The following is a 12,711-nucleotide window of genomic DNA, read 5'->3' on the forward strand; positions in this document are numbered from 1 at the left end:
AGAGAGGAGGAAGCAGGCTCCCCGCTGAGCAGAGAGCCCGATGCGGGGCTCGATCCCGGGACCCTGGGATCACGACCTGAGCCGAAAGCAGAGGCTTTAACCCACTGAGCCACCCAGATGCCCCCCCAATAGTATCATATTTTAAATGCACTTGAAGACCTTAAGAAGCAAAGGACTCTGCCGTGAATTTTTCTATGAAGTGAAGATCCTTTGGTTATACAGTTGATAACCCTTAATCTATCTTTTGAGAGGTGATTAATCTGGATTTTCATATATTAGGCTTTTTTAAACAGACTGTCCTAGAGTTGTTCAACATGTAGCTTTAATCCTCCATTTGAACCAGATAAATTTGGAAACAACATAAAGAGTAGACACTTCAAGAGATAAATATATTTGAGTAGTGAAAAAAGCGTGAATCCTGGGTAAATATCTTATCCATTTTCCTAGTTCGGTAGGCGCCATATAGCGAATGCACTGCTGCTTCCCACACAAATTATTTTTACCAGTTATAGATCAGAAAGAATGTTTTTCTGATAACTCTTCTCTTAGGCTATGTCCTCACAGTCGGATTCATAAGTTTCGCAGTCTGTTACAAGTACGGACCCTTGGAGAATGAGCGGAGCATCAACCTGCTGACTTGGACCTTGCAGCTGATGGGCCTATTTTTCATGTATTCCGGTATCCAGATACCACATATTGCCCTTGCCATTATCATCATTGCACTGTGTACTAAGAACCTGGAGTACCCTATTCAGTGGCTGTTCATCACCTACAGGTGACCGAAACACAATATAACTTTGTATTGAAACACCCCGTGTGGGATGCAATTGCGGCAAAAGGGTACAGAGGCGTTGACCTGGGAACCTCTTTGTTCATGGAAATTGATCTTATTATGCTTCTGCTTTTGTTCCTTCCAAGTCTTTCTTTTTAGACTCTCTCAAGGCATTTTTCTCATTTTATTTTCGTCATTTTATCTAAAATAAAAGCGTCCAGTAAAGTGTCATGTGTTCCTTTTACCACTAGGTGGTGCAAAGCATAGCACTTTTATACCACATGCCTCTGGTCACCTGGTTCTGGATTATTTCACACTGGCTCTCAGATTGCTTTGAGAGTTCTAGTCTTAAGATGTAGTTCAAAGCGTGTTATCGTCTTGCACAGTGAACATGGAGTGGTCATAGATTCTGAGGTTGTCAGTGGTGGTTCTGTTATACGTAGTCAAGGTGATGCCATCAGTTTGGGGAATCTCAAGTTAATGGACCACAATCTTATACCATTTTCTTGTCATTTTTCCACTTTCCAAATATTTTGTCTATCATTTATAGGAAAATAAGTGAATTTATTCACATTAGTGAATACTATTGATTACTCTGACTTGTCATTCCTAGTCTAACACGTCAGGAGTATGTTATAGGTAAAGATGTCTCTAGAAGAAAGGTGGGGTGATGACTCTTAATGTTCAGGCTCTCTGCTGTATACTTGGCACACTGAAGGAAGCTAGAGGGCAGGCTGGATAGAAATTACTGATTAATGATTCATGATGTTATTTTGGTGAGCACAGAAAGATGTGTAAGGCAGCAGAAAAGACTGTCCCCCCTCGTCTCCTGACAGAAGAAGAATATCGGATACAAGGAGAAGTGGAGACGCGAAAGGCTTTAGAGGAGCTTCGAGAATATTGTAACAGTCCAGACTGCTCTGCTTGGAAGACTGTTTCTCGAATCCAGTCTCCAAAGAGGTAAACTCTTGGCCATCTATGCCAGGAATCTATCAGGGTGATTGTGACCTTGAGTTTTAACAGAGATCATACTTCTAGATAAACATTTTGTATTCATAGCTTTGTTTTCCTGCTCATCGAGGGGTAGTTGGGAAAAAGATAAATGTATCATCATATGTTAAGCAGTAGCCTGTTTTCTGCTTCCTTAAGGAACCGTCTACTCTAGATTTGATGGCAGCATTGAGAGGAGAAGACTCCAGTACCATATTAAGTTTCCCATGTGATAATTTTACATTGCTCTCTGAGTGGGGTTTTTTTTTGGTTTTTTTTTTTGTTTTTTTTTTTTGTTTTTTTTTGGTGGGGTGTTCCCTTTTTACTTGGGCACCACCATACTGGTGAGTATGTGAAGCTTCAATTTGGAATCCTGATGGCATAAAGTTTATAGGGCCATAAACGTGAATAAATGTGTAATGCCCCATAATCTTTTCTTATCAGGATTACAGATGACTAAAGGAACCTTAGCACTTTCCTAACTAAAAGGATAGGCTAGTGCTTATTAAGCAGGATAGGGTTTCATGGGATGTTGGCCTCTGACCCCAGCTTTCCTTTTCTCCTTATTTCTTGCTTTTAGTCTGCTTCCCTGCCGGAGTAAGGCAGGCTCTGTAAAATTTGAGCTGTGAGTATATGGAGGGTTTCACTTCATTCTTATTTTGAAAGAAAACCAGAAAGGACAGAAGGCAGGTTCTTAATGAGTATTATCTTCTCTCTTCCAGATTTGCTGACTTTGTGGAAGGTTCTTCTCACCTCACACCAAATGAGGTTTCTGTCCATGAGCAGGAATATGGATTAGGGAGCATCATTGCTGAGGATGAAATCTATGAGGAGACATCCACTGAGGAGGAGGACTCAGATTTTCCGTATCCTGCTATCACACAACAGATCACCTCCTGACTTAGGTGGTGGTTCGTTATTTTTATATGGACTGGCTTGGCACCTCAGTGGTCCATGTTGCATGTGTGCACCATTGCTTCTCAACTCCTTGAAACAGGGTGAGATACTGCAAAACTTCTCCCACTGAAATTAGAAGCCGAAGTAGGCCTCCCTCTGGAAATGGTCTTGGTGGTCTCGTGGGATCTCTGAGGGAGAATGGGTAAAGCAGTGAATGCTTTCAATGCTTCCCATGTTTATGTTTCAAAAACAAAAAACCAGATGACCACAGCTAGCACGGCATTCTAGCTCCTCTTAAAGATTGACTCGGTGGTGGTGTTTCTGCCACCACAGCTGGCACTCAAAAGTGAGAACTGTGTTACATGTGTGGTAACTCTTTGTGGACCCTAGGCTGCGTCTTCCAGAGAGAAACCCACAAATCTGAGCCTCCTTCACTTCTGCTTTTCTTTCAGTGACTTTAGAATAATCCTTGTTTTAGCTGTTTGAAGAGGAATATAGATTTTTATTTCTGTCTTGCTTTTGAAATGAATATATTTTTTTAAATGTCACAAATTCATGTTCCAGAACCAGGGAGTACTCTGGATCGACAAGCCCATGGGTTCCTACGTGTTTGTTAGTATGGGTCAGCCATTAAAGCCCCAGAATTGTTGTGTTGGGGTTTGAATTAGTTCTCACACATAGATATTCTAAGTCTTGCTTGTTTTTAGGAACATGCCTGTGAACCTTCTGTAGGGGAGGTCTGTCAGGCTTTTATTATATTCAAGTTTTAATTCTATCTTAAGAAGACATTTGCATTCTTTCCTTGCCATTCCTCCAGCCCCCTTTGCCCTTCCAGGAAGTGTCTATTTCCTCAGCTGTGAAGTATGTACAATTTAGAGTGCGTTTCATTTCTTACATTCTCTTCCCCTTCATTTGTAGCATTATTCCTGCAAGTTGGGAGAAGTGATCATTTTTGAGAGAATTTTTTATGCATCCTCCATTTTTCCTGTCAGTGGGACACATATCTTTGAGTTGCTGTGGAATCAAGAAACTCTCCTTTTTCTTTCTCTTCCTTTGTCTACCCATTCTACCTGTTCTTTTCAGCCTCTCCTTACCACATGTACTCCGCTCCCCTCACCATAATCTGGCTAATTTGCAAGCCCTGAGACTGTCTGTGAATTTTCCTTGATATAACATAAAACTGTAGCTATGTAGCGGTCACAAGTTGCACTGCCACGAAATAGTCCTCCAGGTCACCTTCATGCCTCCGGATGTTCATTCACCTCTCAGAGTCAGACACAGTTTTCCATGAACTTAGTATACTTACTTGCAGTTCCATTTCTGACCAGAGATTCATGCTGCCTTTTATTACAGTGGCATTAGTTTCAGATTCTTTTGCCATTGGAAATACCCTTATAAACCAGCAATGTCATTTATGAGGAAGCAAATTCCCAAGTCTCTGTCATTTGGTTGGTTCTGGCTCAGTGATCTTCACCCCCGTACCTTGGAAGAGGCCATAATGACTCTAGCCAGGAATATGGGCACTGACGGCCGGAGCACAGCCACAGGTGCCCTGGTCCACTGGGATCACTGAGAAGGCAGATGATTTAAAAAAAAAACTGTAATGACTCCTTCAGGCTAGCCATTTAGCAGATAATCTTGTCGGGCCCTGGGCTCAGTGCTGACTTCCAAAATGTCAGCTCTGAGACTCCCGTCCAGGTGGCCAGTTGATTATTACCACCAGTGTTTTCCACAGCTTTACACTGTCCTAAAGTGACAACTACCTCAATTGGCAGCAAATCCACATACAGTGGAAAGTGAAAGGGCAGGATTTGGGCAGATGCTGTGGGTTAAAGTTGCAGGGCAAAGGAGCTTTGTACTGAGAGACCTTAATGCCTTTGTAAATTATGTACATGGTAAAATCTTATCCCTCTGCAGAGAACTGTTAGGTCCTCTGGAATATACTATTTTTTGCTCTATATTTATAGAAATCAGGATCCAGCATATTTGAGCAGCTGTTAATTTGAAAAAATAATTCATCTGTACAAGTGGTCTCAGGATTACCTGGAGACTTTGGTGCCTTCCCCCAGAGAGCTTGTTCCGGAGGCGGTGGCTTGCCTCCAGGGTGACTTTCCCTGCCCTGCCTCTTATCTTTATCTCAGTGAGAAAGTGCTAAGAAACAGGGAAAGAGTCCTCTTTTTCTGTTTTGTTCAACTACTCATGAAATCTCGTTTCCATCTCCAGATCACTTTTTGTCACTGACTTTGAACTTGGGGGGAGTATAGTCAAACCCAATTTATTACTCTGTGTGTGTGTGTGTGTGTGTGTGTAGTCGGAGACCGGAGCTGCAGGCAGTGGAGGTGACCGTGGGTCCCGCAGCTTCACAGCTGCTCTGAGACTGGGAAGGACGATGGTGCCTTTGGTGTGCTGTGTGTCCTTGCTCTGCCTGCCCGTGTGGCCTTGCCCCAGATGCTTCAGTGCCTCCTTGTGCCCACAGATTGCTTGACTCCATAAGCTGCTCTTGTCCCCCTCTTGGCCACTTAGTCTGCTGGCTCTGTCACTACTTGAAGCCCCCACTTAATTTTCTCTGGCAGTTACAGCTCTTGCAATTCAGCATAGTCTCGTCTCTCAGACTGATCTCATCCAAAAGGATTGAGGGGATAACCATGGAGTGAACCGACACTGGAGCCACGTCTCCTGCCACGTCAGCGTCAGCGTCTTGCTTGCAAATACCAAGCTGTAAATTGGCCCCAGGGCTGAGGGTCTCTTCAGCATCGGAAATCTATCACCCCTAATTGATCTGACCAAGTTATGGAGAGCGCGACTGCCATTAATGGGAATATGAGAGCCAGCTGGCCTAAAACCTTTCCCTCTTCACTTTCCCACTCAGATTGCTTTCATGAGACCTGCAGAGCCAATCACCAAAAATAAGGACGAGTTTAGCAACTTGGATGTCTTCTAATAAGGAAGTCCTACCGGCACTTCATCCCACCAAAACTAGTTTATTTTCTCCCCCAGATTCATGACTTTTATGTCTGTTACAAAGGGAGTTTTGCTGATCACAGGCTTTGGGTTCCAGTGTTCTATTTTGTGCAGATACATCCCATCCGGGGCCTAGCCCTCTCTCCACCGACTGTGTTCCCTTCAGTCCAATTCCCAACTGGCATATACGTTAGAGATTTGATGAATGAAAGGACCCAAATAGGCCAGATAGTCCTCCCCGGCCCTGATAGCCATAAAAAGCTTGGAAATGGATTATGCAATTGCCCTCAATCTTTTTGTTCCAGAAAAAAAGATGGGCTCAGATGGATGCCTGCGTAAAAATGGTTCTTAGCTGTGTACTCATAACTTTTCTCTGAATTGAGTAGTGAAAGTTGAAGTAGGAGGAAAGGAAATTAAATGTCCTTCTAGTATTCCTTTGGACTCAGGTCTGACATATGAGATAATAACCTATATTGAAATGCCAAGAACTTTATCTCAACTGAGGAGAAGACAGTTTGACAGATTTATTATGCCTTCATGTTACATAGGCACTGAAACCAAGTAATAAACATATAAAATAGCCATTTGCACAAGGCAGATGCACCTAAAACCTCCTGTTTATGTTTTGATGTAGCAGAAATTGATGATTATGTTTAAGGAAACCTATGCAGTTATGGTGAGCCAGTGGTATCTCTTGGTAACGTAGCTTATGGCCCCAGTTGCTGTTGAGTTAGATTCTAGGTGGTTACTACCTTGAAAAGGGTGTTTGGTGCCTTATGTGATGGGAGCCAGAGCCTGCTAGGAATAGACAAAGCAGTTTCATGTCCACGTCAACACTCAGCTTTAGTGGGGGGTGGGAATGGCACACAGCCTCCCCCACATTTGGGACTTCGGGCTCCCATATTCCCTGCCTGCGTGTGTCATCTTCCTCTTCACACTCTTGACAGTAACTTGAAAATGGTGAAATCATCTTCTGTGAACTCTCCTACAGTATGGGCAACATTCGTGTCATGTTAGCATACTAGATAGCTCGTAGTGTGAGTGTTAGAACTGTTAGAGCCTGCCATGGTCTCTGTTTCCCATGTTTGCGGACTTGGTGGTAAAATAGCAGGGCTAAGGAATTCCTAGGTAAGTTTTAACCTGTGGGTAATGCCTTAGTGTTGTTTTAAAAGATTTGCCATTTATATTTAAAATAAATGTTCATGAATGTTTGAAAAGAACAAAACGATCAGGGATGGCTCTTTGCCATGGGTCTCATTTTCACTCTTTTCTGTAAGAAAAAATAACAATGTCTTATTATATATTTTTCATTTTTATTGTACAAGTTTGTAAGTAATGCCAATTTTAATAAAGTTTTATAGACTATGTAGTAGTCTCTCTTAATGAACGTGTACTTTTCTTACTTGGATCTCTTGAGGCAATTAGCTTCTAAGTTTCATCTTTCTGATGAGATGGTGTTGCAAGCCATCTGTTTTCCTTTTTTTCTTACCCACCACTGCCCACCCTGGGTCTGCCTTGGTCTGCTTCCATCCTTGGACTAGATGATTTCTCAGCATGCCCAATTTCAAGGGGGAATTATTCCTGCAGGAGTCATGGGGTGTGACCATGCAGTCTCACAGGGAAAAAACATTTATAGGCTATTCCTAGTTCAGAGAGCTACTCCAATTGTATTTTAGTTCTTCTTCTTCTTCTTCTTCTTCTTTTAAAGATTTATTTATTTTTATTTGAGAGCGAGAGAGAGAGAAAGCCTGAGCAGGGGAGAGGGGCAAAGGGAGAGGGAGCATCTCCAGCAGATTCCCTGCTGAGGGCAGAGCCCTACTTGGGGCTCGATGTCACAATCCTGAGATCATGACCTGAGCCGAAACCAAGAGTCGGACACTCTTGGTCAACTTGGTCAACTGACTGAACTTGGTTCAACTTGGTCAACTTGGTCAACTGACTGAACCACCCAGGCATACCTACTTCTTTCTTTTTAAAAAGTATCTTTTGTGAGGTGCCTGGGTGGCTCAAATGGTTAAGCGTCTGCCTTCAGCTCAGGTCATCATCTCCACGTCCTGGGATCGAGCCCCACTTAGGGCTCCTGACTCAGCAGGGAGCCTGCTTCTCCCTTTCCTGCCTCTCCCCCTGCTCATGCTCTATCTGTCTCAAAAGAATAAATAAAATCTTTTAAATAATAAAAAATATCCCTTGTTTCTCTGCTGGGATGAGAGATGGACCCGTGGATCCAGCTGTGGGATGTCTGCCAAGAGCTTTTTGTAGGGAGAGAGGGGGCAGGGCTGCAGTGAGTATTAGGGGCCATGGAATAAAAACTTCAATTATGTGTAGGCCCGGCTTCTGTGGGAGGAGTCTGGTACCTTCCATTTTCTTTTATGTTTTAGCTATTTCCTTTGCTCTGGGGATCCTTTGGAGCATTTGCATTAATTCTCTGCCTGTGTCCTCTCTTCCCAGTTATTTAGGCTACATGGAAATCTATTGTCCGTTTTTCAAAGACCATAAAATTGGAAGAGCCAGGGTGGAGACCATATGTAAATTTATGTAGATGAACACACACTAATGGCATCTTCTCTCCCTTCTATAACTATACTAGGTAAACAAGAGATGGAGGTGATTATTAATCATTGAATTAATAAAAAAAGCATTATTGCTAGGTCTGCAACACCATAGGGTTTTAGTAAGGACAAAAAAAGATAAAGTATGTAAAGAAGTTCTTCTCAAACTTGAACATGCATAGTATCATCTGGGAAGTTTGTTAAAATGCAGACTTCTAGGGGCACCTGGATGGCTCAGATGGTTAAGCATCTGCCTTCGGCTCAGGTCGTGATCTCCAGCCCTGGATCGAGCCCCATATCCGGCTTCCTGCTCGCTGGGGAGTCTGCTTCTCCCTCTTGTCTGCCTCTCCTCCTGCTTGTGCTCTATCTCTCAAATAGATAAATAAAATCTTTAAAAAAATTGCAGACTTCGGATACAATAAGTCTGGGTTGAGGCCCAAGATTCTGCATTTCTAATAAGCTCCCAGGTGATTCAGATGTGGGGTGGACCTCACTTTGAATAGCGAGGGTGTAAAACACTTAGCTTGTTGCCTTGCACACAGTAAGTATTTAGTCAATGTTACGACCCCAAATTATTTGTGAGAGTCAAGAAGACCCTCTACCACCAAACGTCTTCACTATATCTGAAAACTTCTGTGTTTTTATTGCGTAGCATCTTTTAAAAATGAATATCCTTGGGAGGACTTCCGCGTATGAATTAATCAGATTACTGCCTTCCCAGCCCTGCCAGTAATCAGTGCTAAAGGATCTAGAGTTGTTTCTTTTTTTTTTATCTTTTTGCCAGCTCCATTGAAATATCATTTATGTATAATAAAATTCGGTTTAGGTTTTGCTGACTTTTGACAAAAGGAGTTAACTGACAGTTGTGTAACCACGACTGTAGTCATGATATAGAGCTTTTCCATCGCCCCCAGAGTTCCCTCATGCCCCTTATACAGACTAGAAATGTTAATGGAGAGAAGAGGAAGGGGGTTTCAGAATCGCGGTGGAGGAAAACCATCAGCTCCAGTTACTTGAATTTTGCCTGGGGATCAGATCCCAGTCCTGCATCCCCCAGGCCGCCTCCTCTCCATCACCCCAGGAATGCTTTGACAGATTTTGAAATCCCCACGGACTTAAGTGTATTCATTCCTCATCAATTTAGAGTGACCCATTCATCCCAGTGTGGCCAGAACCTTCCTAGTTTTAGTTTTCAAGTTCCCATGTTTAAAGGACTCGCCGTAGGTCCCAGACAAACTAGGATGGTTGGTCACCCCAGCTGTGATGTTGATGCTGTTGTGTGATGCCTTCTGTCATGGAGCACATAGGAGGCACTCAGAAAACGGGTCAGTGGGTGGACACACAGATAAACCCCTCACTGTGGACAGCTGCAGATTCCTGGCCTGGAGAACAGAGACCTGGATTCCAGACCGAGGTTGCCGGGATCACACTGTGGGCAAGTGGCTTCTCACCCTAGCTCTGTTTCCTCCACAGAAAAGAGGGAGTCTCTGGTCCACAAACACCTGGGATAGTGTGCTGATGGCACTTCCGCTCGGCTTCCTCGCTCTCTCCCTTGCCTTTTTCTCCTTTCGCGTATATCTAGTAGATCAATAAATCATGTACGGGGAGGCTGATAATGGAACTGCTGATGGGCCTGGCGTATGCAGAATGCTTCTGTGACAGCAGTAGAGTTTGGACCTTGAACCAAGCAGCTGTGCCTGGGAGTTGGAGGATCAAGTCTCTCTCCAGCTAAGTGTGTGTAATGACCCATTTGCTCTTTGTGCATGCCTGGGAGAGAGGATGGTGGGCAGACGGAGCCTGTTGTTGAGGAATTTTCCTGGGTGGCTGAGAAGTTACCCAGGAAAATTGTGTAAGCCTCTTACCTATTGGAGGCAGCTGTTTCCAGCTGGGCTAGTGCTGGGAAGCAGCGTCTCAGGGTCTCATTCAGGTTCCAGAAGGTTAAAAATCAGAAATACCAAAACTTGGGCTGAACCCTATGGGTGACTTAGGGTCAGGGAGCTGTATTCTATTCCTGGTTCTGCCACGTATTATCTGTAGGACCTCGTATTCGCCTCTAATTTTCATTTTCAATGGAGTGAGTAGCTGTGCTGCCTAACTGACTGGGTGATGTGATTCCTGGAGATGACTGGTACATGTGGGAGTCCATGAAACTGACATGTACACAATTGCCAGGTGGTATCACTACCTGTAGCCTTTGGGTCTGTTTGTGGGGGGCTGACTCGGGGGGAGGGAATTTGGGGATTTTGTCTGCTTAGTTCCCCAAGTAATGTCCTTAATACCCTCTGACTCCCAATAAGATAGGTAGGTTTGAGAGAAGTACTGTTTCTTTGCTAGGGAAGACACCCCAGCCTGCCTTCCTCTTTGACAAAATTCCTGACTTTTTGGGAAGTTTTCCTTGGCTATAAATTCCACTCCTGCTCTTATTTCCAAATTTGGGGTGGAGGGTGGGGCAAGAACTCTACCTGAGCCCTTCAGCTAAGCCCAGCCAGATATCCTTTCCTACCTACAGTGTGTGAGTGTGTGAGGGGGACTTTCTCGTGTGACTGAGCATCTCCCTCTGGGGCTCCAGGCCTGGGAAGAGTTAATCGAGCCACACCCTCAGCAGGAACGGCCTCGGACTTTGTGCTGAGCAGCCGTCTCTGGCCTCTCCTGGCTTGACTGGCATAGGGAGACTTGGCGAGAGGAGGCAGCACTGTAGAAGGTCAGAAGAGTGGACACTGGCAAGAGGAGGGCAACCTCTTTCCTGGCCTCTCCGACACCATGGACAGCTCCCGTTAACGAACGCACCTCTCTACCCTCGGGGCCTTGGGACTCCTATGCCCCCTTCCTGTCCAATTGGGATTTCATTCACCATTCTCCAAGAGACACTGAAGTTATACCCTATTTCCAGTGTTGGGTGAGTCTTGCTTTGGCCTGTCACTGCTCTGCCCATCTAAGGGTGCCCTATCTGGGGACAGCTTCCTTTTTCCCCTCCCCACCCCGAACCATCACATTCCCACTCCCCTCCAATCCAAATCCAAAGAAGATGCCTTCCTCCAGCCCCACTTCTCCTGCTCACCCCTGCCTGCCAAGTTAGTTAAAAACTTTTATTTCTTTAATGTGGAAAATGTGGGATAATAATAGTACCTACTTCATGGGGATATTGTTTGTAAGCATCAAATGAATTCGTGTATGTAGGGTTTGGAGCCCTGCCTGGCTTGCGGTATCTGATTGTTAGAGATTGCTTTTGTCATGATTACTGCTCTCTTGCAGTTGTGTCCTTCTAGGAAGTGACAAGCGCTCTCATTTTCTGAAACTTGGGGAAAGCAGAGCAAAGGCTGAAGGCAGCCTGCGTTCCCCTCCCGCCCCACCTTCCATCTCTGCCTCCCTTCCCTCCCCCGCCCAGGTTCAGTATTGCTGGAGACTAGAAGGATGTGGCTTTTTTATTCCTGTGAGGGAGTAGCCCTGACCATTGTACTAATGATTCTGTCCTGCACCAGGCCACCCCACCTACTTGGCCCCGCAGGAAAGACCCAGGAGGGTTGGGCTTTCTCCCGAGGTTGCCCCTGCCATGTGCTCATTGTGTGCGGAGCCCCACAATAACTCTGCTCCTCCTTGCCCACTCCTACCTGAGCTAAAAAGCTGGGAGTGTCCCTCTGGGGCAAAGTCCATGCCGGAAGGTTACAGCAATGGGTGTAAAAGCCAGAGATGGAAACATAGGGATAGCCATGTAGGCACATGGAGGGATCATGACAGCTAATTGATGTGGGAGAAACCAACCTCACTTTTATTTAGGGTATTCTAATCTTTGCTGGAGGAACTTCTCTAAGTCATGTCCTCTAATTCACCAATCATCTCATCCGACCCCCATTTAGAAGGTGAATCTCAGGGTGCCTGGGTGGCTCAGTGGGTTAAAGCCTCTGCCTTCGGCTCAGGTCATGATCCCAGAGTCCTGGGATTGAGCCCCGCATCAGGCTCTCTGCTCAGCAGGGAGCCTGCTTCCCCCTCTCTCTCTGCCTGCCTCTCTGCCTACTTGCGATCTCTGTCTGTCAAATAAATAAATAAAATCTTAAAAAAAAAAAAAAAAGAAGAAGGTGAATCTCATGGTGGCCATGAGAGGGACCTTCCCAAGGATGTTTGCACTGGGTGCGGGTGGGCTGGGTGACTGAACTAGAGGTTGCGAGAGGTAGGAGGTGAGAAGGAGAACTGGGGGCAGAGGGTCAGGGAGGCTGGACCCTGGCCAGGGCTTCCGTGCTGGGGGTGGACGGGCAGGGAGTGAGCTTTCAGAGCCTACCATTCCTCCCCAGGCTGCTCTCCTGGAAGCACAGCCCTGCTCCCCTGGGGTGGGTTGCTGCCTGCTGGGTGCCTTACTTACCATCCATCAAAGGCAGGTGGCCTCCTTCCACCCCTGCCCCACCCCCACCAGCCCCGGCTGGCCTGGGGAGCAGGGGATTCTCCCCACTTGGCGAGCGTTTCCACAGCTTCCCACAGTTAGCTTGGGCTAGTCCAGAGGCCTCCCTGGGTTGAGGACAGTCTCTATGGCCAGAAGCTGGAGGGGAGGCT

General features: G+C 45.4%; 1 protein-coding gene across 2 annotated transcripts in view; it reads left to right on the plus strand.

Annotated features, from left to right (window-relative positions):
* Positions 1 to 6,977, plus strand: part of LOC111160172 (nuclear envelope integral membrane protein 1) — a 26,244-nt gene extending 19,267 nt beyond the window's left edge. For both annotated transcript variants that reach the window (XM_022523062.1, XM_022523061.1), the window contains exons 7-9: positions 550 to 775; positions 1,559 to 1,732; positions 2,485 to 6,977. In XM_022523062.1, coding sequence (XP_022378770.1) covers positions 550 to 775; positions 1,559 to 1,732; positions 2,485 to 2,662 — 578 coding nt within the window. In that variant the 3' untranslated portion in view covers positions 2,663 to 6,977. The remainder of the gene's footprint in view (positions 1 to 549; positions 776 to 1,558; positions 1,733 to 2,484) is intronic.
* The last annotated feature ends 5,734 nt before the right edge of the window (positions 6,978 to 12,711 follow it).

This window comes from Enhydra lutris, unplaced genomic scaffold (genome assembly GCF_002288905.1).
Source record: "Enhydra lutris kenyoni isolate GAN:26980312 unplaced genomic scaffold, ASM228890v2 scaffoldscaffold74, whole genome shotgun sequence".
NCBI classification, from domain to species: Eukaryota; Metazoa; Chordata; class Mammalia; order Carnivora; family Mustelidae; genus Enhydra; species Enhydra lutris.